The sequence below is a fragment of the Mesoplodon mirus genome, assembly GCF_964341445.2.
Source record: "Mesoplodon mirus genome assembly, chromosome: 9".
In the NCBI taxonomy this organism is placed as follows: domain Eukaryota; kingdom Metazoa; phylum Chordata; class Mammalia; order Artiodactyla; family Ziphiidae; genus Mesoplodon; species Mesoplodon mirus.
Window position 1 is genome coordinate 108,310,148 of NC_138985.1, and position 26,428 is coordinate 108,336,575.

At 47.0% G+C, this 26,428-nt stretch overlaps 1 protein-coding gene across 4 annotated transcripts in view; it reads left to right on the forward strand.

Annotated features, from left to right (window-relative positions):
• Nucleotides 1–22,594, forward strand: part of CUL1 (cullin 1) — a 118,950-nt gene extending 96,356 nt beyond the window's left edge. For all 4 annotated transcript variants that reach the window (XM_082632383.1, XM_082632385.1, XM_082632384.1 and 1 more), the window contains 13 exons: nucleotides 6,349–6,456; nucleotides 6,536–6,642; nucleotides 8,935–8,983; nucleotides 9,685–9,816; nucleotides 11,081–11,198; nucleotides 12,360–12,436; nucleotides 13,146–13,277; nucleotides 15,684–15,776; nucleotides 19,812–19,859; nucleotides 19,939–20,021; nucleotides 20,565–20,670; nucleotides 21,190–21,303; nucleotides 22,006–22,594. In XM_082632383.1, the coding sequence (XP_082488509.1) occupies nucleotides 6,349–6,456; nucleotides 6,536–6,642; nucleotides 8,935–8,983; nucleotides 9,685–9,816; nucleotides 11,081–11,198; nucleotides 12,360–12,436; nucleotides 13,146–13,277; nucleotides 15,684–15,776; nucleotides 19,812–19,859; nucleotides 19,939–20,021; nucleotides 20,565–20,670; nucleotides 21,190–21,303; nucleotides 22,006–22,086 (1,248 nt within the window). In that variant the 3' untranslated portion in view covers nucleotides 22,087–22,594. The remainder of the gene's footprint in view (nucleotides 1–6,348; nucleotides 6,457–6,535; nucleotides 6,643–8,934; nucleotides 8,984–9,684; nucleotides 9,817–11,080; nucleotides 11,199–12,359; nucleotides 12,437–13,145; nucleotides 13,278–15,683; nucleotides 15,777–19,811; nucleotides 19,860–19,938; nucleotides 20,022–20,564; nucleotides 20,671–21,189; nucleotides 21,304–22,005) is intronic.
• The last annotated feature ends 3,834 nt before the right edge of the window (nucleotides 22,595–26,428 follow it).

Genomic DNA, 26,428 nt, shown 5'->3' on the forward strand with positions numbered 1-26,428 from the left:
TGAAGAGGATAACCATTTTCTCTGAAGGAAAAAGTACACAAATCTCCATTTTTAGTCTACGATAGCCGGGCTCTGAAAAGACTCACTGTATCCTTTGTGTATCTGGGAAACACCCTTCTCTCCTTCAACTGTGGGGAGCACTCCAGTCCTTTCACAAGCAGACCCATCGTGGAAGCCTCTTCCTGCCCAAATCTGACTTTATACCCCACGTGAAACTGAATTTTGGCTGCATCTTTGTTGCGTATCTGTACGTCCTGAAGTGGCCCCTGCCCGGTTCAAGACCAGTCAGATGCAACCCGTGAACTTCTCTGGCCGCCCACCCACCTGCTTCCCTTCTGTATACGCTGCTCCTGCTTCTGAACTAATGCATTTATTACTTTCTGAAACATCATTCTTTCACTTAAAGAAGACACAGTTTTTCTTGGCAAGTCTGACTTAGTTCCACTTTCAAGGTTTAATATTTTCGCCTTTGATCACCCAGTACCTAAATCTAGTCAGTTGAGCCTCAGCATTTACAGGGTAACCAACACCAAAGGGCTGACTGCAGGCACACCTGGGGTTCAGGGCAGGGTAGGGGGTGAGCGGGCACGAGGGTCAGAAGCGGGAGCCCACACGGTCACATAACTCAGGTCAGGGATTTGTAAACGTTTATCAGAGGCCGAAGGTCATGATCAGATTAAAGATGTGTTCATTACGCTCTGAGGCTCATAAGATAAGTAAAACTGACTGAAGCAGAAAGTAGCAGGTGGACAGAGGTTAAGGTCGTGGGAATGGAGAGCACTGGTTCAGTTGCTAAGTTTGTTTGTCTTGATATTTTAAACTTCAAACTATTCTCGGTCAGAAAAACTAGTGATTTCTGCTTATCTAAACAAAAGAGTTGAGGTGATGGAGTAAGAAAAGCCCATTAAAGAACTTCCCTGGTGGCGCAGGAATCCACCTGCCAATGCAGGGGATGCAGATTCGAGCCCTGGTCCGGGAAGATCCTGCATGCCGCAGAGCAACTGATCCCATGCACCACAACTACTGAGCCTGCGCTCTAGAGCCCGCGAGCCACAACTACTGAAGCCTGCATGCCTAGAGCCCGTGCTCTGCAACAGGAGAAGGCACCGCAGTGAGAAGCCCGCGCGCACTGCAATAAAGAGTAGCCCCCGCTCGCCGCAACTAGAGAAAGCCCATGTGCAGCAACGAAGACCCAACACAGCCAAAAATTAATTACTTTTTTTAGGCCCATTAAGAAAATGTGAGACTTAGAATACTGAATGGTATTTGAGGCCTCCCATTTCTCTCCCAGTTTGGGGAGGGGGCTGTTTGTTTTTTTTGGTTGGGGTCTTGGGGGGTTTTGCTCATTAGTTAATATCAAAATTACTTTTAAACCCTGAGTGCACATAGGCTGACAGTGGAGGGGGCACCTCAGGAAGTGCTGAGTGACGGGGAGCCGGGCTGGGGTTGGAGCTCCCGCACGTCATCGGCAGAGTGTAGTCGGTGGTTTGCGACTGTTCTTTTTCTGAACCTTTTGCTCCTCTGTGTTTTGCTTGGAGATGATGCGACTCCAGAGGGGAAGTGCTAATGCTTACGGGGAAGAAGAGTTCCACTGACCTCGAGAGCTGGCGTGGTGTGTCCTCGTCAGTTGAGACATTTCTTTCCCTTTGCTTCTTGAAGAGAAGCAGCCCCGAGGTGGGGACGTCGGCCTCATGGAACAAGGCCCCGGGTGGGCTGTGCTGCCTCCGCCTGCCCCCCGCGAGGACAGGAGGCTGAGTGCCACCCGGGCCCCTGGAGGCCACACAGGCCGAGAGCGCGATGCACGTGTGTGAGGTGGAGGCCCCAGGCCTGTGGCCCCCGTATCCTCTTGAGGCAGAATCACAGTATTCCTTAGGATCACAAGTGACCCCGAGAAATCCTGTGCGACGTGCAGCAGCTCCCCGTGAGGTACTGACGTCACTCCTCGGGGCGTGTGCCTCACGCGCCTCCCTGCTGTAACTAAGGGTGAGATGGAAGTCATGTCAGGCTCCTGAAGTGTGTTTTCTCTCTGTGAGACGGGCTTTTAGAATTATCCTGTTAGTGGAAACGTGGGATAAAAGGTAGTAATTCAGTTATGATTATGGTTGTTCCTGATTCAGCCATTTCAGAATGAGTTGGCGAAGTACAGGAGGCAAGGCAGGCGCAGTGTGGGGAGCCCCTTGAGCTCGTGCCCGGCGAGGGAGGCCGCCCTTGGAGACAGCTCACAGGGAGGGTGAGCTCGTGTAACAGGGAAGCCTGGCCTGTCCTGGAAGCTCAGGAAGGTTCCCTGAAAATATTGGAGACCAGGAGAAGAGTTGGAGCTGCCTGGGCCAGGTAGGGGTCCTAGACAGAGCAGAGACGTGTCCTGGCCACCGAGAAGTCTGCTACGACAGGAAGAGGGGACGGGGCACAAGGTAAACCTGCGAGGGTGGGCCCGGGCCGGCCAGACCACGGGAGACCTCGAAGGCCAGGTCGATGATACACCTTAATCCTGAGAGCAAGACGAAACCAGGAGAAGGGTTATAATAAAACCGGACACTGACAAGATCAGATTTTTTTTTTTTTTTTTTTTACAAAATCGCTACCGTGTAGAAAATGGATTAAAAGGAAGAAGAGTTGCTAGTGTACCAGTTAGGTTTGTTAGAGTGGTTCAGATGGAAGTGACACGGGCTGGTGATGGGGGGGACACCAGAAATTACGTCATTAGACCCTGTAATGGACGGGATTTGTGTTGGATAACTGTTGAAGCTGGACGATGGATACGTGGGGTGGGTTTTCCTGTTCTTTGTAATTTTGAATATGTTTGACTCTTTCCTACAATGACACGTTGAAACAAAAGAAATGGAAAGAGAGAGGTCCAGAGAGCAGCAGGGCCAGGGAGGAGATGGGGCTGGCTCCAGCACACAGCGTTCGGGGATCCTTCCAGGCGTCCGTGGCAGGTTGTGTGAACTGAGTGGGGACGTCTGGTCTGGTCTGGAGAGGAGTGTGACAGCCATTGGCAATAAAGACACCGATCGCGTAGGAGTTGGATGAGATCCCTCCGGGACCAGCCTGAGAGGTGTCCTGTTTCTTATATGCAGAGGGCTCTCATGTACTGTTGATACTTGCTTTACAATGTTGTGTTAGTTTCTGCTGTACAATGAAGTGAATCAGCTCTATGTATACCTATATTGCCTCCCGCTTGGACCTCCCTCACCCCCACCCCCCATCCCACCCATCTAGGTCGTCACAGAGCACCGAGTTGAGCTTTCCTTTTTTTTTTTTTTTTTTTTTTAACGTCAGAAATTCACATCTTCATGTTCTTGAAAAAACATGCATTTCATCCAGCTGATCTTTTCTCTCTCCTTACCTCTGTTGCTTGTCTAACCCTGCGATCTGGTGCCCTCTGAAGAGGCCGTCATTTACCTCCTGGTTGCTAAATCACTCACCTTTTGAACGTCTTTTCTCTGTTTGGCACTGCTGACTGCTCCTTCCTTAAATTCTCTCCTCTGTGTTATTCCTGTGTGTTCCCGTCTCCATCTGCCCTTGCTGGGTTCCAAGGTGGCTTCTCTCTGCATCTCAGATGCTAAATTCAAGTCTCCAGGGCTCAGTACCTTAGCACACTCTTCCCTCAGTGGGTTCCGTTCACACCCTCACTTCTCACCAGCCAGGCTCCTGGCTGGGTCTTCTCGTATAGCAGAAAGAATCTGGAATTGGAGTCTGAAGACTTCTGTTCCCTTAGGGAAGAGCTGTCTTTCCATGGGCAATTCTGCTGGGCGTTTTGGGGGACATTTATGTTTTTCCAAATCCTAAATCCGAGGAAAATTGGTCAAGAAATCAAGAAAACAGGGAAAAGCGTTGTAGTTCTCCTGCAGACATAATGGTCACCGTGGAGACTTTCCTGATTCAAAGGAATCCATTGATGATGGTCCAGGGCAAGGGGAGGGGTGCTGATGTGGGGAGTCCAAGTTTCAGGTCGTCTCTGGGAGCCAGGATGAGGCGGAGGAGCAGCGCCGTCCAGTTGGGTCCGTCTTCCTTGTAGGTGATGCCCAGGTCTAAACGTGTATGTGTCCCTCTCTGCTGCTAAGGGTGAGTCATTCTTGCAGATAAAATAAAAACTAACCTGTTTCTATACATAATATACTTTATATCAGTCCTGTGAGTGGTGTTCCAAGAAATAGCGAGTTTTGGAAGCAAATAAAGTCCTTAACTTGGGAGTTTTGATATACGATTCTTTGTAATGGTGTTAACCTTTAATGTTCCTTTATTCAAATACTACACAATAATGTTTGCTGGCATTTTCCGGTGTGTAGATACTTGCTAAGAGATTAAAGTTCTTTGTAAATACTTTCAAAGAACAAATGCAGAGAGAAAAATAATTTGAATGACATGAAATAATTTGACATGAAATCAGAAAGCAATCTGAATTGGCAGAAGCAATATCAATTTTAATGGCAAAACCAAAATTAAGTCAAGCGGACAGTATTTTCATTGTTAGAAAAAAGAAATGAGCTTATATGAAGTACACTGTGTGCCAACTGAGAGATGCTTTTGGGTGCAGCCTTGTGAATGAGACCATCAATACAGAATGCAAGAAATTCTTCTGCACCCGGAAGAGTTGTCACGAAACTGAGAGCCGGGTTATCAGGTGGAGCAGTTAAAGCTGTGTGTGTTCTGAGTTTTAAGATAGATAATTTTTAAACATTAAATATATGTGGCATTGGCTTTCAATGTTTTAAGTGATTTTTTTTTTTTTTCGCGGTACGCGGGCCTCTCACTGTTGTGGCCTCTCCCGTTGCGGAGCACAGGCTCCGGACGCGCAGGCTCAGCGGCCATGGCTCACAGGCCTAGCCGCTCTGCAGCATGTGGGATCCTCCCGGACCGGGGCACGAACCCGTGTCCCCTGCATCGGCAGGCGGACTCTCAACCACTGCGCCACCAGGGAAGCCCCTTAAGTGATTTTTATTTGGCAATTATTTTGTGTTAAATTCCCTTTTAATATTTTATCGAATGTCTATCAAGTAGAGGCCACTTTACATGTCATTGAAATGATAATCTTGTTATCATTGTTCGTAATAATAATAATCCTGGCATGTTTATTACGTCTTTAACAGAAAACCTCTGAAACTCTTAGTATAACCCTATCTATCGCAGAAAAATGATTTACTCTTAATGGTTACTCATTATTATTTTAAAATAAGTCAAGTGTCACAGAAATGCAGAATAACTAGAATTGGGGGAGTTCTGGTTTCTCATTCCTGAGTCCCGAGGAGAAACACCTGTCAGGAATTTGGAAACGCTGGCAAACCATTCAGGCCCCCCGCAGCAGGCCTTGCACTTGTGACGTGCTGGCCGCCGTGCCCTCACCGCGCACCACGCGGGCTCAGCCTGTCTTCCCGACCTCTCACCTGGGCCCTTTCCTTCTCAGAGGCTCTCAGGAGTCAGGCTGCCTGTGTCCAGGCCTGACTGCCGCCGCTTAGGCCCTTGGCCGGATGGTTGCCTGTGACTTTGTTTCTTCGTCGGTGAGAAGGGGATGTGAACAGCACTGGCCTCGCGGCAGGGCAGTGACAGCCCGCAGCGGGCTCTGCGCCGTCTGGTGCGCAGCAGGCTCTCAGCGTCGGCCTCTGCTTTCTTATTACCCAGGACTGTCTCCTTTGGCGCCCCCTTCCTGTGTTCCTTCTGTATCGCTCCAGAAGCCTCTCCTGTGGCTGACTTTCACATTTCATTTCCATCCTGTTGTTCCTTTGTCCAGAGACTCCCACTGGGCTACCCTGACGATCCCACGGTGCTCTGCCTGTCCCGTCTCCCAGGCCCTGGCCTTTCCCATCTCGGTTCTCTCTGTTTGTCCACGTGGGTCTTGTGATTTTCCCGGATGTGCTAGTCTCACCCTTGCTGCCACGTCTGACCTACCCCGGCCCCTCATCCACACTTCCTAGGACCTAAAAGCTATGTTATCCTTGCATTGCCTGCCCAGCTAAGTTCTAAATAACTGATAGACTGGCTTCCCCAGCCAAAACAGAGTCTAGAAGTTGAATTGTTAACAACAAAAATTGGCAAAGTAAAGCTATCACTTTGAAAGTTTGTTTTCTGTCATCCCTTTGAGTTTTCAAATAATTTGAAAAATCACTATTTTTCATATAGCTTGAAGTCAGTATTTAATTTCGAGTGCAGAGAATATATTTTCTTTTATTATATCTATAAACGTCATGTCCTATGTGTTCTGATGATGGAATGAAAACTATTTCTTGATCTTACTTGTTAACATCTTTGGAGAAGTATCCAAACCTTTTGGAATGTTTTCTAGTAGCATGTTAGTGTGCAATTTAGTCCCCAGAAACCAACTTGTGTGTCTTGTTTTTCCCTCTACCCAAGGACCCCAAAATGTATGTACAGACAGTGTTGGATGTTCATAAAAAATACAACGCCCTAGTGATGTCAGCGTTCAACAACGATGCTGGGTTCGTGGCCGCACTGGACAAGGTGGGTGTGCTGGCCCATGGCTCTCCTGGGGACAGTGGCTGGCACACTGGCCTCTCATTGTGTTTTCTGTGATCTGCAGGCTTGTGGTCGCTTCATAAACAACAACGCGGTTACCAAAATGGCTCAGTCATCCAGTAAATCCCCCGAGTTGCTGGCTCGATACTGTGACTCCTTGTTGAAGAAGAGGTACTAGTGACTTTTTTCCTGTTTAAAATCTCAGCCTCTAGATGAGGAGTTAAACTCTATATTACATTTTACATATGTTAAATTGTAATTTTTGTACCTTTTGGGAAAATACTGTGAACCTAATACACCTTCTTTGTCTTCCTAAAAGGCACTTCATGTTACGTGTATTGTGCCCAGTTCATGTTTTTCTTACATCACTAATGTCTATAATGGCAGGCGGTGTGCGCGTGACCCCTTAGCTAAACAGACTCCACTGGGCAGGTCCAGCTGGTGGTGACGAGGGTGGAGGTTACAGCAGGAAGTCACCGTTTCTCTTCACTCCCTACTTGCTCTTTTCTACTGGCCCTGATTAATTTTTTTCCAGTTGAAAATCTGCAGTAGCTCCCACTGGCTGCTTTTTAAAATGGAAGACTCTCCACATACTGTAGTGTTTTCATCAGTCTGTGTACTTTTAACATGTATTTTCATTTAATGAGTTTGTTTTATTGCTGTTTCATAGTCTTTATATTTTAACCATCTTACTTCTCAACTGGTGTTTTTCCTAATCAATGTTTGTGTATTAAGCACTAGAGGCAACATAATCTAATACGGTTTTCTTCTCTGTGTTGTGTTTTGTGAAGTTCTCACTTAATTTTTTGTGTGTTTGTTTTGTTTTTCATCAGCATCTCTTTCACTGAGGAGTAGCTTTTTTCAGTTTAGAAATGCTCAAGGCTTATTTTCCTATTCCAAGTATCACACCAACAGATTTTGCAGTAGTTTTCTGTGCCCCCCAATTATATTGGTTTAATATTAATAAATTGTATTTTAAGCAGCTCTCAAAGGCTCATATAATCCCATTACAAAAAAGACTGAGAACACCTACACTACCAAGAAAAAGACTACAAACAAGTCTCACTTAGAAGAGAGTTGTGGGAATCTTAAGTAAAATGTTAGCAAACTAAATTTATCAGTGAACTAAAGAATAACTGTCCAGAACATAGAATAGCTTTCTAGGAATGAATGCAAGGATGGTTCAACAGTAGCAAATCTAATGTAGTTGACTTTATTAACTGAGAACTAACTGTATGAACAACTATGTGGTCTTCTTGATTGACATGAGAAAACATTTGATAGGGTCAGTAGCTATCTCTTTTAACTTTGCCGGAAAGTGACTTTCCCAAGGCCCAGTGCAAATTGAGTATTTGATTTTTCCCCCCTACTTATCACAATGCTTGTCTACTGTATAATTTAGCAATTCTAGTCAGATCCACTAATGTATACATTTCAGGAGTGAAAATGGACTTTAAATTGGGATGCCTCTTCTGACCTGATTTCATTTTTTAGGCTCTATAAAATGAAAGTTTTCAATATTTTAAATATGTAGGTACTCTCATAGAGCTCCAGTTTGTTTGGCAGAATACATAGCTTCTTTTTTAGCCATTGTCTTTTTAGAAATTGTCTCATCAAGTCTCTTGATGGATTATTCTTTAGTTAAGGCTGCTGAAGCAGACAGAGTGGCGGATAGTTCCAAAAGTGCTGCTTTAATGGGCGCGTGTCAGTGACTAGACTCCAGTGGGCACTAAATTAACCTCTTTCAGGAGAGACACAGCCCTGACCTCTCAGTGAGAAAAAGAGAGAAGAATGGACCTTCGGAGCCAACTGTTCTTAAATAGGAGCCTGTCTGGTGGTTGGATCATTTTATATGAACTTATAGGGGTCTTGTTTATAAAGGACTCTTGGGATAAAAGCTTTAAATTTTTATTTACCCTGAAATAACCTTTCAATTAATATTTGCTCATAGAATAGAGTGAATGAATCAGTTGTTAAAGGACAAGTATCTATTTTGTAGACATAATGACAAACGGAAGGCAACACTTGAGAAGTGGTTTAAAAACCCCTTTCATTGTCTTTAATTATTAGGCCATTAAAAGGCTTTTTTTTTTCAAAGTTAACTTAAAGCATATTGTAGAATGCAATTAGAAAAGTGAAGCTCATTTACTTACATTTAAATGGATTATCTTAAAACTTGGTTCAGAATGTTTTGGGAAACAAGTATCTTCTGTTCAGTTTCATTGTGGATATTCTAAATGATCATATGGGAGAATAGATTATGAAATAGAGACAAAGTATAAGATTGCCAAATTGCCACAGGTAAGGAAAGCTGACTTTCCCTGTTCCACGTGTTAATCGAAAAGAACTGAGCATTTGAATGTTCAGAACCACAGTCTGATATGGTAGTTTGGCTAAGTGGTGCTTGTTTAGTACATGTTTGCTGATTCGTTTTAAAACACTATGCCTTTTAACAATTTTCAGTTCCAAGAACCCAGAAGAAGCAGAACTAGAAGACACGCTCAACCAAGTGGTAAGGTGCTGGATAGTTATGTCGCTATGTTGTACCCTTTTCTCTGACAAGTGGCTTTAACGTTATTTATATGAGTCATCTGGAATGTGGAAAGTAGTAGAATCATTTATTTTATTTGAATCTATGATTTTACTCCCTGTGTTGAGTCATTAGTTTTAGCATTTGTACTTTCCTCACTAGTACTAAGTGTAAACCAACTTAATGTGATTTAGGGGTTGATGAAAATATTTACTTTAAAGATTGCAGGACAGTATTTTTTTTTAACTTTTTAAAAAAATTTATTAACTTATTTTTGGCTGCCTTGGGTCTTCGTTGCTGCGTGTGGGCTTTCTCTTGTTGCAGTGATGGGGGGCTACTCTTCATTGTGGTGCGTGGGCTTCTCATTGCGGTGGCTTCTCTTGTCGCGGAGCACGGGCTCTAGGTGCGCGGGCTCTAGAGCGCAGGCTCAGTAGGTGTGGCACACGGGCTTAGTTGCTCCACGGCATGTGGGATCTTCCCGGACCAGGGCTCGAACCCGTGGCCCCTGCATTGGCAGGTGGATTCCTAACCACTGTGCCACCAAGGAAGCAGGACAGTATTTTTTGTCATTATAAATGTTGGCCTACAGGGCCGGACAAGACAAAGCACACGTGTTGGTTTCTGGCCTGTGTTTGGTGACAGATTGTAAGTGCATTAAGTGTGCTCTCGTGCTGGCTTTCTAGATGGTGGTCTTCAAGTACATAGAGGACAAAGACGTGTTTCAGAAGTTCTACGCGAAGATGCTGGCCAAGAGGCTCGTGCATCAGAACAGTGCGAGTGATGATGCCGAAGCAAGCATGATCTCCAAGTTAAAGGTAAGTGTAACCTTTTCCTGGACGATTCCGGTTGTAAGTCATTGACGTGCTTAGTCTCTCCAGGTTGTCAGTTGGGCCAAGCCATGAATCCGTGATGACACGGAGTCCGTGCAGCGTGAGCCCTGCTGCTCCGCTACCGAGAACCCACCACAGTTGTGATGAGCCCAGGTCTCCCCTTGTCAGGCCTCACGTGCTCTCCCGACCACCCTGCCTGCCCGGCACACACACACCCGGGGGCCCTTCTGTTCCAGCCGAGCCCTGCTCACCGCCCAGCGCCCGCTCCTGCACCTGTGGCCTCAGCGCTGCCCCCACCACCAAGCATTGCTCCACGTGGCGTGGCCCGTACTCTTGTGCTGTTGGCCTTGAGCGGGCGGGGTGTTTTGGTTTTTTCTGGGCTTGGTTAACAATGAGTAACCCCACGTCTGCAGGAGGACAGAAAGCATCAGTGTTAGTTTGCTGTTGAGTATTTATTTCTTTCTCCAGCCACCTCTGCACTTAGCCTGCATTTGTGTCAGTGCTTGCTAGCCCGTCAAATGCTGCTACCTGTTTTGCAGCATATTTCACTTTGACCCGAAGTTATAGTTCCACGGGTATCTTGTTCAGCTCGGGCTGCCGTACCAAAATACCATAGACTGAGTGGCTTGAACAAGAGAAATTTATTCTCAGAGTTCTGCAGGCTGCCGGGAAGTCCAAGATCAAGGTCCCAGCCAGTTCAGTTTCTGGTGAGGGCTCTCTTCCCAGCTTGCCTGGGGCCGCCCGGCCACGTCCTCACACGACAGGGAGCGGGGTCGGGGGCAACCTCTCTGTCTCTTCTCACGACCACACTAATCCCAACATGGAGGAGGCCCGCCCTCATGACCTCTTCTAAACTTAATTATCTCTCTGTGGCCCGACTTCCAAATGCCATCAGCACAGGACTAGGGTAGGGGCACCGTTCAGTCTGTGGTAGTGGGTGAGAGACATAGCAAACTGTGTCATCTTGGTGTTCCCCACGGCGTCAGAAATCCTTGCTCTTTGGGCCTGCGTGATAGTTACTGTGTGTATAAAGTCGTAACCGTTCCATTTATAACTGTATAATTAGTGTGAATTTTAATAGTGTGTGAATTTTAATCAGTGCATGTTTATACCCTGAGATACAGTTAAATGTTACTAGCTTTAGTAATACGGTTAAGCATCTGTCATGTACTGTGATCCCCATCGGATTCCCTGTATACATTTATATTTCTATAGAAATTAATAAGGCAGTTATCTGGGTTCATTTCAGCAAGCTTGTGGTTTCGAGTATACCTCTAAACTTCAGCGGATGTTTCAAGACATTGGTGTAAGCAAAGATTTGAATGAGCAGTTCAAAAAGCACCTGACGAATTCAGAGCCTCTGGACTGTGAGTATCCCCGGGTTTCCGAGCTTCCTTTACAGGCAGGGTTCTCAGAGGAGGTGGCGCTCTTTGTAGCTAGTGAGAGAGATGGTGGATGCATTATCAGAAATTCAGGGACAGGCAAACAGGAAGTCCTTCCCATAGGCACTGCCCACCTCACGACTTGTGTGGTGACAGGAGGTGACAGCCTTGGAAGCGTGTTGGCCTTTCCCGGAGGGCCGAGCCAGGTGGGTGGCTTAGCTTGCATCCAGGTCCTGAGCCCTGGCCTCTTCTACTGGCTGACGTGGCTGCCCCACCCCAGGCGTTTGCCATCTCGGGGCGCCACGCACAGTTTAAGTTTCAATGAATGTTTTTTAACCTTAGTTTAATTCCATTCTAGCAGTTTTTTTAATTATAAGAAACTGAATTGGCTGTATAGATAACAGAGTCAAACACGGCTTCCGATTGCCGTTGGGGGACGGGACAGGCGGGTGCCCGGCCTCGTTCGTGGAGGCCAGCTGGGCTCCTGCTGTGAGGTCTGCCTGCAGCAGGAGGTGGCAGGTGATGCTGACATCATCATGCAGTGATTTTATCTTTTTAAATGAAAAACGAGGTTTGTATTTTTCCCAAATTGAAAGCACTATTTCATTGTTAAACTTGACAGCTGTGTCAGCGGACTTGTCAGCCATCTGCGATGATACATGACTGTTACAAACAATGTGTAGATTATATGTGTGTTAGATACATATAGTCCGTGTGCTATACACAGAGTAATCTGTGCTACACGGAACAGTGAAGTCGGTTTACTTTGGGGTTCTCGTTGTCTTGAGTTTGGGGCTCTCACGCCATCCATGCCTGGTGGCCTCAAGTGCGCCTCAGGGGGACTGAGGTTATTCATGGCAGAAAACTAAAGCAGGTGCAGCCAAACAGGCACACGATGTTGTAATTCTGCGTTAGAAGAGAAATGGAAAACTCACTCTTTGGAGGAGGGAATTTCTGGGTCTTCTTCCCTTTACTGAATTTAATTGAAATTAAATGTGTTCAATCCTTAGTTTTATGTTAAAGCAGGATTTTTCATTCAGTATGCTTTCTTTTAATAAAAAGCAATCCATGTTTATCTGAGATGGTGACACTTTTCAGTTCTGAGGCTAATTAAATGTATTCCTGAATTTTTCCCCATTCCCCCAGTGGATTTCAGTATTCAAGTTCTGAGTTCTGGATCGTGGCCCTTTCAGCAGTCTTGCACGTTTGCCTTGCCGTCGGAGGTAAGGATGACTCTATCGTCTGTTCGTTCCCTTCGTGTTGAGCAGAGGTGAAAAGGGGCAGCCTCCGCCATTACACGCGTGCTGTCTGCAGAAGGCCTTTCTGCTAGCTGGCCATGTGGCGCTAAACCGGGCGGTGCTAAGGCAGCCGCGAGCCCCAGGCAGGGCAGGAGGCCCAGAGGTGCGCCACCTCTATTCCAGCTCAGCAGCGCGTTCATTTACCTGATCATTTACTCTCAAAAGTAGAACCTAACAGTTCTGCGATGAACATGGTGGTGATACCTACTTGTCTGGAGCTAAAAACTTTTTGATTGTACCTTCAAGTGCTTAAATCAACTTGCTTTTGCAAGAGAGTCAACACTTGATATTTGTATTTTACTGTTCTGTAAGCATTTTGTCCTGTAAACTTGGACCAGTGTTGTGGTTTTTTTTTTTTTTTGCGGTACGCGGGCCTCTCACTGTTGTGGCCTCTCCTGTTGCAGAGCACAGGCTCTGGACACGCAGGCTCAGCGGCCATGGCTCACGGGCCCAGCCGCTCCACGGCATGTGGGATCTTCCCGGACCGGGGTACAAACCCGTGTCCCCTGCAGGCGGACTCTCAACCACTGCACCACCAGGGAAGCCCTGGACCAGTGTTTTTTATTTAGAGATGTTGACTGTAGAATATGGTGAGATATCTATTCCACAAATGCTCTTCCCCCTCTGTATCCAGCTGGAACGGAGTTACCAGCGATTCACAGCGTTTTATGCCAGCCGTCACAGTGGCAGAAAATTGACATGGTTATATCAGCTGTCAAAAGGAGAATTAGTAACAAACTGCTTCAAAAACAGATACACTTTGCAGGTAAGATCACCTTTTTATTTTGGATTTTTTTTTTAAGTATAAATGAAGACAAGTTACAGAAATTTAGTGATTCACGCAACAAAATCTGGAGTCAAGCTTCTGGCAAAATAATATCGTGGTTAAACAGCTTGGATTTTAAGAGTCAGCGGAGCTGAGTTCTTGCTCTCTGTGGCTCAGGGAGAAGTTACTTAATGACGCTGAGCCTCACCTTTCTCCCCCACGAAAGGGCGGGCGGGTGGTTTTGCTTCGACTCTGTGTGTGGTGTGAAAAATAAATGAAATCCTGTATTTAATAAGTGTTGGGTTCAGCTCCTGCCTGGCACACACTAAGTGGTCAGATAGTAGCTTAAAAAGCTGGAGTTCCATGCATTTAATTACGATAATAGCTCTTTCCCTTTGACAGGGCGGTTTCACATTAACAACAGCCCTTGGCGCTCACTGCGGTGCTGAGTGCTGTGTGATAATAACTGTAACTTAGGTTTCCATTTTGTATCTGGGAAACTGAGGATCAGGCAAATTTAAGTGACTTCCTCTGGCTCCTGGCTGATACGCAGCAGAGACGAAATTGCAGTTAAGGTCTTTTCCCTTAAAGAATCCATCTTGAGGGTTTCACTAGTGTGCTTATAAAAACAATTATAAATCTATTGTTAGGTGTTAAGAAACTTCTGACTGCATTCTGCAGACTCAACCTGCTCGTTAGTTGAAACTTTTAATAGTTCTACCCTGATAAAATTAAGTGTTTGATATTCTGTTACACCAGGTCCGGAGGTCTTTATCCACTTGAATGTGCATTTCTCTACAACTGACCCTTGAGCAGTGCGGGGGTTAGGGGCACCTGTCCTCCATGCAGTTGAAAATCTGCACATAACTTAGAGTTGGCACCCTGCGTCCACGGTACCCTGTATCCACGGTTCCCTTGCATTTGGATTCAAGCAACCTCGGATCTGTAGCACTGTCCTGTTTACTACTGAAAAACAAAATCCACGTATAAGTGGACCCACACAGTTCAAACCTGTGTCAAGGGTCAATTGTACGATTGGAAAATTTTCTTTATTCCCAAGTATGCATAGAAGAATCTGTGAGTTCATACTTCAGTACCTAAAATCTCAGTGCCCCTTTTTTGATCAGTGGACATTCTGTAAACTTTACTGAGATAATTTACGTAAAAAGACACCCATCTAAGTGTACAGTTGGAGTTATGATAGATGTGGACACCTGTGGGGCTACCACCAAGCTGTGGAACATCTATTAGAGACTTGTTTTGGTTTTGGTCACTGCCTTCGGAGATGAGAGGCCCCTGCTCACCTCGGGAGAGGCCTCAGGGCTGTCAGTCTTGCCCTTCCCCCCACCCCCGTGCCCCCCAGGTCATTTTTCTGGCGGCATCTTGAAGTCTGTCAGAGGCACTCACCCAGCCCACACTGTCGCTGCTGTTCCTCCTCCCGTTGACCAGGGTTTTGCCTGGACAAGTGGTGGTGCTCATGGTCCTTTAGTTGTTGCCGCGGGTTATGGAAGAGGGGAAGGGAGAAGGGGTTCCCATGGGGAGTGTGGCACGGTGCCCAGGGCTCCCCCAGGAAAGGAGCACCCTCCCTCAGTGGGCGTCATTCCCTGCACAGCTTGAGGAATTAAAACCGGTGCGTGCTGCCTGGCTCACGTTTTGCTAAAAATACCTCAGAGCAGTTGTGGTTTGCTTTAAACCGTTTAAACTTTACATAGTGAAGTACTTAGGATAAAAAAAAAAACCCAAAACACCCAAGTGTAATACAGCTCAGCGTGCAGGTTCCTCTGTCAGCGGTGTACCAGACACAGTTTTCTTTAGTATTTGTGGAAAAGCAAATTTAAAGATGGATGCTCAGTGCTTCTGTCTACACTGGCTGAGCATCTCTGTTTATCTACATAAAATGAGTGTGGCTGCATAGACGGTGTGTACACTTAACCCTGAACCACACGAGTCGACTTTTAGGCGGGTTTTTTCCGTAGTAAATACTGCACGGCCCGGATCCACGGTTGGTTGAATCTGGAAATGAAACCTCAGGTGGGGAGGAAGCACATATACACAGGGCCGATCTTAAGTTACACTTGGACGCTCGGCTGCTCAGGCCCGGCACCCCTAACTCAGCCGCGCTCCGAGGCATTCAAAGGTCAGCTGTATTTATATAGACAAAGCATTTGGAAGAAAGGTCAAAATCACTTGAATGTTTGAAAAGGTGGAGAATGACGTCTTTCAGGAAAATGTGGCATCGTGGTGGAATTATGACAGTTTGTATTCCCTTTTAGATCTGCTTTGGTTTTTCGCATCTGTTTGGAGAATTGGTTTCATAAGTAGGTTCTTCACGCTGAGGCTCTGTACTCTGGGAGTTGTCCGCGCGTTTAGGTTTTGCCTCTCTTTCTTTCATGTGGGGACCCGAAGGCGTCGACGTTCCAGATGGCCATCCTGCTCCAGTACAACACGGAAGATGCGTATGCCGTGCAGCAGCTGACAGACAGCACCCAGATCAAAATGGTATTCCTACCGCCAGCCTCTTTGCTGTGGGAAGGTGTGGGAGGAGGGGATGAGGGTCTTCTGTGATTTGAAATGGGTATCTGTCTTATGAATATGAATATGCTCTTATTCCAGGGCTCAATGCATGATTTTTTTAAATACTAATTTTTAAACTCAGTGTAACATATACCTACACACACACGTACACATGATATGCTTTCCTCTCATTCATTTAGCTTGTTCTTAACCCTCTTTCCAGCTAAGCTTTTACTTACTAAACTTAAATTTTCACTTAATGTTATTCTTCCTATTAATCATTTTTATTGAGCTATTTCACATAACATAAAATTCACCATTTTAAAGTATACAGTTCAGTGGTTTTTCACAGGGTTGTATAACCACCGCCACTATCCAATTCCAGAACATTTCCATCACCTTCAGAAGAAGCCCAATACCCACTAGCAATAGCTACCCTTTACCTGTCCTCTCCCCAGCCCCCATGACCACTAATCTACTCTTCTCTCTCCCTCCCTCCCTCCCCCCAGCCTTTCTCTCTGGATTTGCCTGCTCTGGACATGTCATATAAATGGAATCATATGACATGTGGCTTTTTGTGTCTGCCTCCTTTCACTCGGCATAATGTTTTCAGGGCTTATCCATGTGGGAGCACATATCTGTATTTCATCCTCTTTTTATGGCTGAAATATGTTCCAGTGTATGGATGGACCACCTTATGTGTCTATCCATTCATCAGTTGATGGACATTTGGGTCGTTTCCACCTTTCAAGTCTTTGTATGAACATATTCTCAGTTCTCTTGGGTATAAATCTAGATGCGGAATTGCTGAGTCATGATAACTTATATTTATCTCTTGAAGGAACTGCCAGACTGTTCCGCAGTGGCTACACCAGCTTGTATTCTCACCAGTAGCGTATGAGGGTCCACTTTCTCCACATCCTTGCCAACATTTGTTGTTATCCATTTTTTAAAAAATTACACGCATCCTAGTGGATATGAAGTAGTGCCGCATTGTGATTATTTGCATTTCCCTAACAACTAATGATGTTTATGCCCGTTTTTAATTGGGTTATTTGTCTTTTTTGTTGAGTTGTAAGAATTCTTCATATATTCTGCATAGTGGACTCTTTTCAGATACGTGACTTACAAATATTCTCTCTCGTTCTCTGGGTTTTCATTTTCTTTATCACTTACATCGTTTTGATTTTGATGAAGCTCACTTTATTTTTCTTCTATTGATCGTGCTTTTGGTGTCATATCTAAGGAGCCATTACCTAGTCCAAGGTCAGAGATTATTCTTTCCCTGTTTTATTCTTTTTATTGAAGTATAGTTGACTTTATATATAAATTTATTTATTCATTTTTGGCTGTGTTGGGTCTTTGTTGCTGCGTGCGGGCTTTTCTCTAGTTGCGGCGAGTGGGGGCTACTCTTTGTTGTGGTGCATGGGCTTCTCATTGTGGTGGCTTCTCTTGTTGCGGAGCACGGGCTCTAGGCGCATAGGCTTCAGTAGTTGTGGCACACAGGCTCAGTAGTTGTGGCTCACGGGCTCTAGAGCGCAGGCTCAGTAGTTGTGGCACACAGACTTAGTTGCTCCGTGGCATGTGGGATCTTCCCGGACCAGGGATTGAACCCGTGTCCCCTGCATTGGCAAACGGATTCTCAACCACTGCACCACCAGGGAAGCCCTGACTTTTTATTGAAGTATAAATTAATACATTAGCTTCAGGTGTACAACATAGTGATTGGATATTTTTGTACATGTTTTTTCCCTATTGGTTCGTACTAGCAACCTGTCAAAATCAATTGGCCATAGATGTATGGGTTTCTTTCTGCATTCTCAGTTCTTTTCCACTGATGTAAATGTCTATTCTTATGCCAGTACCACATTGTCTTGGTTACTGTTGTTTTGTAGTAAGTTTTGGAATTGAGACATCCAACTTCGTTCTTTTTCAAGATTGTGTTGGCTATTCTGGGTCCATATAAGTTTGAGAATCAGCCTGTCCATTTCTGCAAAAAAAGCAGTTGGAATTGTGATGGGGATTGTATTAAATATGTAGATTGCTTTGGAAGGAGAATTGCCATCCTAACAATATTAAGTCTTCTGTGAACATGGATGTCTTTCCGTTTATTCAGATTGTCTTTTATTCTTTTTAAACTGTGTCTCATATTGATAGTTTTCATTATGCAAGCCTTTACACTTTGGTTAAATTTATTCCTAAGTATTTTATTAAGTTTGATGCTATTGTTAATGGAATTGTTTGTTCATTGCTGGTGTGTAGAAATACAATTACATATTGAACTTGTATCCTGCAACCTTGCTGAACTCATTTATTCTAATAGTTTTTGTGTGGATTCTTTAGGGCTTTTTTAATATGTGACCATGTCATCTGCAGATGCAGATAGTTTTACTACTTACTTTTCCTATTTGAATGCCTTTTATTTATTTTTCTTGCCTGATTGCTCTGGATAGAATTCGCAGTACATTGTTGAATAGAAGTGGTAAGAACGGGAATCCTTGTCTTGTTCCTGATCTTGGGGAAAGCCTTACAGTCACTAAGTTTTTCTTAGATGCTGTTTACTACACTGAGGAAATTCCCTTCTATTCCTAGTTTTTTGTTTTGTTTCGTTTCATTTTGGTTTTAGTGTTTTTATTATGAAAGAGTGTTGGATTCTGTTTAAATGCTTTTTCTACTCCATTGAGATAACTATGTGCTTTTTGTCTATTAATATGGTGCATTATCTTGATAGTTTTTTTTAATGTTGAATCACGCTTGCATTCTTGGGGTAAATACCACTTGGTCATGGTATATAATGCTTTTTATATGCTGCTGGAATTTATATGTTTGCTGGAATTTTCTTGAGGATTTTTCCACCTTTATTCATAGGAAATTGGTCTGCCCTTTTCTTCTGACGATTTTGTCTGGTTTTGGTGTCGGGCTAGTACTGGCCTCATAGAATGTGAATTAGGAAAGTCATTTATTTTTGAGTCCTGCTTCAAGTTAGTCCAGAATACATTCTCAGTTTCTAATAACAAAACGAATCTGCTTCTCTGCACGTAGGAGCGTTCTTTATTCCTCACTCCTCACCAGAAGGAGGAGGCTTCAGTCAGGGTGGAGGCTTAGGTTGCCCCCAGACAGTGGTGTGGGGCTCTGCCCTCGGGGACCCACTTTTCAGAGCTGAGTGGTCCCTCGCCTTGCTGTGTGCTCGGTCTCCCCGCCAGCCCCTCAGCCAGTTTTTAGTGCAGAGCCGGCTCCCCGCGGGGGGCTGCCCCCCTCCCCTGCCCTCCACAGTAGGAGTCAGTTTGGCTCAGGAAGGCAGCCTCTGCCTCCGTGCCCTGGGCGTGGCCGGCAGCATCCTCATTCTGCTCTGGACTCTGGGCCAGTCACCACACTAGAGGCCTCTCCAGCTCTCCTTGACCAGGATGGGCTTCCCTTACGCGGGGGGGCGGCCCTTTCTGTCCGTCCAGGAGAGACGGGGCTGCGCATGTGAGCGGCCTGGTGACTGTCCGATTCCATGGGATCGGGAAGCTGTGGAGCTAAAGGAGAGCTGAGAAACGGTTGACCACCCGCTCTCTGGGGGGGGAAGTGGCCCAGCGGCCACACGACAGGCTTAGAGTTCACCAGAGGTGGGTCAGCAGCAGGGTGGCGGGCACCATCCCCATCCTGTTGGTGGACAGACGGTGTTGTTCACCACGCCCAGGCCCGGGACGCTCCCTCTGCTCGTTCTTGTGCGGTGATCGGTGTCCAAGATGCACTGTCAGGCATCTAAGAAGATATAGTCAAAGAAATCAGTTATGCACGATTTCTAATATTTGTAGTAGAATTGTCAGCTTTAATACTGGGTGATCAAGAGCAGAAAGGGGTTGACTTTTAGGAGTAGGTTTTGGGGACCCTCTAAGAGGCACCATCCCTCTTTTTCCTCCGGGCATATTCTACTTCAGTGACTATTATTTTTCCATAGAAGAATGGACTGTGGGACTGGGGCTGTGGTTCTTATTACAAAGAAAAATGCATTTTCTCTTTTCTCTTTAATTGCAGGACATTTTGGCACAAGTCCTACAGATTTTATTGAAGTCGAAGTTATTGGTATGTTTGTGTACTTTTTATGTTAAGCTAGAAGAAAGCCTTTTCCTGAGATTACGTAGTAACAGTTGTTTTCTTATAGGTCTTGGAAGACGAAAATGCAAATGTTGATGAGGTGGAATTGAAGCCAGATACCTTAATAAAACTATATCTTGGTTATAAAAAGTAAGGAAAATCTAACAAGTAGACGGTCCTAGGCCGTAGACTTATCCCCTGACCCCCAGTGCACTTACTGGTGTGACCTCAGGTGAGGGGCTGTGGGCACGGTGCCAGGCCTGGCAGGCCTTTGACAGGGGCCTCTGATTGCCTCTGACCCGTCCTGGGTGGGTCTCCATTTGACTGTTTCAGTTTTTGGGTTTTTCTTCTGTGGGCAACTAAGTCTCCTTAAATGGCTCGCCTAGAAAGTTTGGACCTCTGTGTCCCAGTGTCTTGATTTTATTTCACTTGACAGAGTTTGGGAGAGCAGGTTAAGGAACTGAATTTCCTGCAATACAGACGTCCTGCTGCTGGCAGAGCAGGAACCCGCCCTGCAGAGAACCTAGGGGCCTTTCAGAGAGATGACTGTGGCAGGGAGGCGGGAGATGGTCGGTCACACCCTCCACCCTCCGTCCGGGGAGCAAGCACCTCTTAAAGATTGAAAACAGAAAGAAGCCTTTACTGCGTGCCTTTTAAAACAATAGTGATTGGTTTCCTCGATTTTCTTGACAGTAAGAAATTAAGGGTTAACATCAATGTGCCAATGAAAACGGAACAGAAGCAGGAACAAGAAACCACACACAAAAACATCGAGGAAGATCGCAAGCTACTGATCCAGGTGACACTGGGTGCCTGTCCCCTCACGTGGGAGGTGGCCACCGCAGCTGGGGTGGCGCTTCCTCTGGGCTGTGTTCCCTGTGACTTGGGAGTGGTGGCCAGGATGATGGATGGTTCTGGATGGAGTAAATGGAATAATCGATGAAATAGATGAGAGAAAATACATGTGGTGAGTTACTAAGATGGGAGGGAGGGAAAGTTGTTTAGTGCAGGGTCACGCGGCTTCCGTGGCTTCGAAGACTGAACTTTTTCTTATTTTAAAAGTGTTTTCTACTTGGGTTAAATTGCTAAAATTGCTGCTTATAAGACCAAAACATTTTAATGTTTGTTGTGTTAGCACTGAAACTTAAGTACATAGAGTTGGCCCCCTGCCCGCTCTGACCTGCGGGTGCTTGTTACCTGTTAGGAAGTCGTCGTCCTCTACATATTTAGCAGCCTTGTTGCTGGTTCTTCTTAATTACTACGGGTGAGTTCTTATAACTGTTAAAACACATTTGTTTTCCTTTCCTTGGTCACACAGGCGGCTATTGTGAGAATTATGAAAATGAGGAAGGTTCTAAAGCACCAGCAGTTACTTGGAGAAGTACTGACCCAGCTGTCCTCAAGATTCAAGCCTCGGGTCCCAGTAATTAAGGTACAAGAATTACATAGCAGAGGCATTCAGATACATTTCAGAAGCCAAAAGAGGTAACCAAACTAGGTTGATCGCTGTGTCGTGAAGAAGGAACTTGGCTTGGTCATGTATAACAGGTTTCTGCAAAAGAAAATAGGATGAATTTTTCAACTTTTTATTGAAGCATATACACAGAGAAGGGCAAAACCCTCAGCCTTCAGCTGTGCTGATCTGGGCAAAGCGAGCAGCCGCCCCAGACGAGAGCGAGCCCCGCGCCCCGGGAGCCTCCCGCTCCCTCCCGGCCGGTAGTCACGCCCTGGTGTCACCACCGTTGCGTGTGTCCTACGCCGGTGCCTTGAACTCTGCCCAGAGGGCCTTGAGAGTCCTGCCCTCCCGCATCTGCCGAGCCCGCTGGGAAGGCGGTCTCCATGGATGGGGCTCGTTGCTCCGGGTCCCCTGGGTGGCCCGGTGGCTCGCGGCTCGTTTCTGGGTGCGGTCGTTTCAGACAGAAACTGGGCAGCAGGTACCGCGGGGTGGGAGCGGCTGGAGGGACGGGAGCGGCGGGGGCGGGGCTCCGGGCGGGGAGGCGGCGTCTCGTCTCAGCTGCTCCGAAGGAAGGAAGACTCGGTGCCCCAGGGATGGAGGGGCTCCGTCTCCGTTCGACCCTGAACGTGTTTTTCTTTCCCTTTCACCACCTCTTCCTCTTCCAAAAATGGCGCCCAGAAATGCATTGACATTCTGATCGAGAAAGAATATTTGGAGCGAGTGGATGGTGAAAAGGACACCTACAGTTACCTGGCCTAACCCTCCTGGAGGGGTCTGACCGCGGCGCAGCCCCTCGTCCCGTGGGAAGGATGGAGACGAGGCGGCGGCGGCGGCGGCGCCACGCGGACCTCCTGCTCGGCCCGAGGCCCAGGCTCCCATCGCGGGCTCGGGGCGATGAGAACTGCTCAGGATCGCCACACTTCACGTCTGTAAATACGGACACCGACGCCATTTAAGCTAATTTAAGACCAGAGGGGATGGAACCTTCCTCGCTGAGGGCTGCATGCTTCTGCATCCGAATCAACCCATTGGCCACGTGAATGACAGCGGCCGGCCGGGCGGCCCTTCGGAGGCCGGCAGCGCCTGGAGAGCAGGTCTGAATGGACCCACGTGTAATCCGCTATGAAAAACCATTTGTATAGTGTGTTTCATTTTTTAATGTGTGAAAATAAAGAAAGTTAAAGGATTTCTGTACAAGTCGCATTTGGTTTTGTTTTAAGTTTTACTAATTTCTATATGTAAATAAAAGACATAATGATTGTGCAAACGGGTATTGCCAGTGTCTTCCTGAGGCCCCAGGGGCCGCCCTCCTGAGATCGGCCTTTGTAAGCTCTTACCATCGTAAGCCCTTTGTCGTCTTTTTCTCCTCGACGCTTGTGCTCAGCCCCGCGATTTCCTCCAGCGACTGAACGGCAGCTCCCAGGCCTCAGCGCCTCCCATGGCTTCTCTGTGGACACTTGCAAGGCTGGACGGGGTCATCCGGACACCTCCCACAGGAAGAGTGGCCCCTGTTTCCGGGCGCTGGTCACGAGTGCGGCTTGGGAACCGTGTCTACCACCAGCGCCTCCCTCCTGCTTCCGACCAGTTGTTCGAAGGACGGTCACTCCTCGTCCGCGGTCCTGGGGTTGGCGATGTATCAGTGTCACTCAGCCCCCGGGCGGTCACTTCCTGGCCCGAGGACGGAAGGAACGGGAGGTGGGAGCAGAGACCCCGGGGACGGCTCCGTCTCGGGGGCTTCGTGGTCCCCATAAACCACCCGCACCTCCCGTGACGTGAGACGTGAACATGCTTGCCAACACCTGTCCGGTCCCTACCTGCCCGGAGGCCAGGTTCCAAGAGCAGGGCCAGAGGAAGACGCCAAAGCTAAGTCCTTACAGTTTCTTGGACCAATCTGGCACCTAATGGGTTAGTTCTAAAAAATTAAAAGTTAAACAGGTTATTAAAAGGAGTAGTAATAGCCTAAGCACTTGTGTAATGGTGTCCACTCTTTATTTTTTTTTCTAGTACGTTCTTCTTTTTCAAGCAATCTTATAAAAGATTCCCAATGCATGAACCAGGCAAAGAGCAGTGCCACCACCCCAGGGGACCGTCCCTCTCCCCAGGTCCTGCGGTGCCCTGGGGCTCCGAGGACGACCTAACTGCCCGCGAGTCCTGGCGGGGACCACAGCTCTGCTTCTCAACCGTCCGTCTGCCTCCGCGACTGACGTGCTGTGAGTAACCACCGCGGAGCCAGTTGCCGAGTTTGTGTCTGAGTCTCCTCGAGTGGGAAGGTGGATGTTGATGAGATTCTGCCGCTGTCTCTTGAGCTCCTCCGGGATGAAGAGAGCCTTTGGTAAGACCGAGGACATCTGTGAGCAAAGGCGGACTGACGGTAGGTGATCGGGTGGTTCCCTCCCATCCTCAGATTCAGCACCTGTACCTGCCCCCCCCACACTTGGTAACTGTCCTGTTTAATGGGTGTGGAATAAAAAGCAGCGCAAGACTTTGTGCCTCTATTCCCTAAACCATATCCTAGGCTAACCAGGATGGCCGGGGCCTCCAAATACAAGCCACGAGAATTGAGTTTCCTGCATTTTTCAGGATAACTTCAATAGTAAGTAGTATCTTCCGAATCTACTTAGGGACAAATGCCCAGGCCTTCTGAAAGCTGTCTGGTGCACAGTTGCTACAGGAAGTCCACACCCTGGGGGAGGGATGGTGGACGGCAGCCTTGGCAGAACCCACAGGAGTTGGTTGGTTGAAGGAAAACCACGTTCCAGGCTATCACTGGTACCGCGGTCTGAGGGAACCATTTCCTCTCGCCTGGGAGGGGAACAGGCAAGGTGGGGCCACACTGCCAGGAGCCTCTCTCTCCTGGGCTGGACTCTTGGACCTCATGTCTGCGTTAATGCAAACTGCCAGGCGGTCACCCGTCAGTGCCTTTGTGAGAAGCAGCCAGGGACAACGAAGTACAGGCCTGAGCAACAGGTGCAGGGAAAACAAGATGCAGGACCAAGAGGCACCTGAATTTAAAATATTTTTACTGACTGAGCATTTTAAGATGGCCTGCCTATTTGTTGAGGTATCTAATTTTCCTTTGAAAGAAATTTAAGATTTTACCACACCCAGATAAAAAAATCTAATGCTGACCCATTTGAACTGAATCCCCCTTCTAATGAAGACAATTTTTTTTTTTTTTTTTTAGGAATGGCAATAACTTGTCTGGGTGATTTGATTTTATGTACACGGAGTTCATCTCCAGTGGCAGCACAGTGACTTGGTCATAATAGGTGAGTGTGGATGGTTTTTTAAAACCTCTTTATGGAGGTGCGGTTCACATACAAAAAGCTGTGCGGATTTGACATATTGGACCATTTCTAATACCAGGTGCTACATACACCCGTCACTGGAATTGTTTGTAATGGGTTGGAGGAACAAGCCAGCGTTTATTTGAGCTTATTCCAGTAAGAGCCCAAAGCTCATACAACTCCCGGCAGAATACTTAACGTTCTTCAGAACGTCCACATGTGAAATCCCTCTTGATGACCCATCTACAAATCGAAATTACACGATGTTAGTTGACTTTTGGCGGGTGCGGGGGCAGAGGTGGAAATCAGGACTTTGGAGTCACTGACTGGATTCAGTGAAGGCTGGAGGGTGAATGATTCAGACAATATCAAAAAATAATTAGCGGGGCTTCCCTGGTGGCGCAGTGGTTGAGAGTCCGCCTGCCAATGCAGGGGACACAGGTTCGTGCCCCGGTCTGGGAGGATCCCACATGCTGCGGAGCGGCTGGGCCCGTGAGCCATGGCCGCTGAGCCTGCGCGTCCGGAGCCTGTGCTCCGCAATGGGAGAGGCCACAACAGTGAGAGGCCCACATACCGCAAAAAAAAAAAAATAATAATAATAATAATTAGCGGGACTTCCCTGGCAGTCCAGGGGTTAGGACTCCATGCTCCCACTGCAGGGGGCAATTGTTCGATCCCTGGCTGGGGGAACTAAGATCCTGTATGTCACCCAGCACAGCCAAAAAAAAAAAAAAAAAAAAAAAAAGAAGCAGTTTCCAGGTAGATAATTTTAATTTTTTTATAAATTACAAAATATTGATTGAAGAGAATTTTGACACACGGAACGGTGTTGTCATGGCGCCTTCAAATTTGCCTGAGGCAGTTTACTCTGAGGCTGAGGTGCTGCCTGTGTTGGACCATCAGGACTGTGGTCAGACACGTGGGTCCTCATGACCATCAGGGGAAAAGCCTCGGGACCACAGACGCCGACCAGCTGAGCAGCCTGTTGGGCTCTTTATCCTCAACGAACAATGTGTGGTATTCCTAAACCGTGGAAACTGTTTGAAACGTATCCGTATCTTGTGATAACTCATTACACTCATCTCATCCTACTTAGGAGTCTGTTTTCCCTGGTAGGGAACTAACCACCAGGCTTACCCACATACCAAGTCAATTACCACCTTGGTGCGGTGAGCAAGGGGAAGGGAGAAAAGCACGTACTTAAACTTAGCTTTTGCCCAAATTTTCTCCGTTAACTGGGTACTTGAATACTTTGTGTCAAGATCAAGCTCTGTGCTTTTTTCCCCCATTACAGATGAAGGAAAATCTAAAGCTGCCTGGATCTAAGGATGCTCTTGATCACATGGGATGTAGCCGTGGCTGCGTGTCAAGTGTTTCTGGTCAGAATCTCCGTGTCCGTGAGGTCGGTGGGTAGGTTACTGGAGGTACATTGCAAATCAGGGTACAAAGCCTGCTGTGCACCGAGAATACACACCAGCTGGCGCTCACAAGGATGCCGTCCATCAGTACAGCTGTTGTCTTTCTGCTGCATTTGGGTCTCTGGTGTATTTAAACGAGCAGAACCTCCCTGGACTCAGGGACCCACCTCCCGGTGTTGGCGTCTGGGGACAGGTTGGGAGCTACACGCAGTAGAAAAGTTGTGGCTGGAACGAGCTCTGTCAGTAGCTGCTGTTGGGGGCAAGTCATCCCTGGGGTGTCCTGAACAGGCCCATGTGCAGCAGGGAACAGACGGGCTCCGCTGGGGCTGAGTGCCAAGGGCGGGATGCGGTGATCGGGCAAACGCGGGGTGACCCTCCGTGAACAGGTCCCGCTTC